This window comes from Limulus polyphemus, unplaced genomic scaffold, assembly GCF_000517525.1.
Source record: "Limulus polyphemus unplaced genomic scaffold, Limulus_polyphemus-2.1.2 Scaffold18569, whole genome shotgun sequence".
NCBI classification, from domain to species: Eukaryota; Metazoa; Arthropoda; class Merostomata; order Xiphosura; family Limulidae; genus Limulus; species Limulus polyphemus.
The window spans coordinates 1-1793 of NW_013684179.1; the positions used below are offsets into that span (position 1 = coordinate 1).

The 1793-nt window shown below is 33.2% G+C and overlaps 1 protein-coding gene across 1 annotated transcript; it reads left to right on the forward strand.

Moving 5' to 3' along the window:
• Window positions 1–669: 669 nt before the first annotated feature.
• On the forward strand, window positions 670–1088 carry LOC106477545 (putative protein TPRXL; the record flags this gene model as incomplete). Its single annotated transcript, XM_013938093.1, has 1 exon — window positions 670–1088. A coding segment is annotated over one exon (419 nt), but the record flags the coding sequence as incomplete, so codon positions are not given.
• Window positions 1089–1793: the final 705 nt, after the last annotated feature.

Genomic DNA, 1793 nt, shown 5'->3' on the forward strand with positions numbered 1-1793 from the left:
CTTGTTTCTATGTTTGTCTTATTTTACTTACTGTACACTTAAATCGTTCTGTATGGCATGGTGAAAATGTGCATGTCACGACCTATTACAAAGATACATTCAAAATTCAATTAAACAACTTTATTATCACTGTTTGTTAAAAAATTTGGCATCAAAACGTAGTTTGTAATTGAAATTTTTGTATTATCAAGATTTTTAATTTCATAAAGAAATGTTTCTCAATCACCACTTCTCTGTGTCACGTGATGGATCTGTGCTCGAAGATCTTGTTGCTTGGTTTTATCTAATCTAGCTTTCAGAGTGTCTAATTAACTAGAAACACAAACTATACATAATTAAAAGCAAAAATCTGAAATCACTACCATCTCTATTTACCAAAAGAGGAATAAAGTGCTTCAACTAATAGAAAACTCATCAAAGTTAGTAGTCATAAAATTCTACTTCTTACGTTTACAGTTTAACATTGGAAACAATAATTTCTTATGGTCTAGTGTTGTAATTTACATTTAAATTTTCATTTGTGTAATGCTCAACTTTTGGACAAACATTCAATATTGATTTACTTCACCTCATATTAATAGCTTGATAATAAATTTGCAAGAACTTAATTATTAGCTGCTGAATGACTGGTTTATGTGAAGTATTAACTGGTTTAATATTGGATCATAGCAAGCAGCTCAGCAGCATCTATGGGCCAGGATTCCATGTCCAGTACCACCACCACACCTTCCCCTACATCATCATCCTCTTCACCGAGTCCTGGAACACCCTGTTCTTCCTCTTCAACATCAATCTCTCCCCCATCACTGCCCCAGCCTACGGTCTCGGCTGCTGCGCTCTCTACGTCACAAGCAGTATCAGCACAAGGAAGGATGGTAAACAGTCACCAGAAAGAAAAGAGACACTCGCTCTCAGCTCTCTCATTTTCTCAGAATTCTCCACAGAGCACAGGCTCGTATCGGCATTCTATGGAGGTCCTCATCGGTTCGACAACGGACAGTACGTTTGGATCTGAGTCTCAGAACAAGGCTCCTGGACCTCAGACTCCAGTGTCAAACATGCTGATTCCTCCAACTGTACCAACTCAGGTGAGGCTGCAGCAGTCTGTTTCACACCATCATTCCATTGAGATTTGGATTGCCTATTTGTGAAATTAATTTTATTTCCTTATTAAAATTTGCATAGTTAGTATCTTAGAGAACTATTACTACAAACACAATTGAAGTATATTGATAATTTGTACATTCTGATATGTCACGTAGTTATACCTCAGAGTATTCTACCTTATACATGTTCATTATTATAATATCACTTAGAAGTTATAACATTTCTCGTCCAAACAAATTATTCCACAAAACTTTTGCAAATGAAAGAACTATGATATAATTTCATGCAATGTACTACACTTCACAACATTTAATAAGAAGTAGGAATACACTACCAGTAATTTAAGTTTTCAGCTGTAATTAAAAAGTAAACTAATACTTGACTAATATTGTTAAATTACATGGTAATCTATTACTTGACTAATATTGTTAAATTACATGGTAATCTATTACTTGACTAGTTTTGTTAAACTACATGGTAATCTATTATTTGACTAATATTGTTAAACTACATGGTAATCTATTACTTGACTAGTTTTGTTAAACTACATGGTAATCTATTACTTGACTAGTTTTGTTAAACTACATGGTAATCTATTACTCGACTAATATTGTTAAACTAAATGGTAATCTATTACTTGACTAATATTGTTAAACTACATGGTAAACTATTACTTGACTAATATT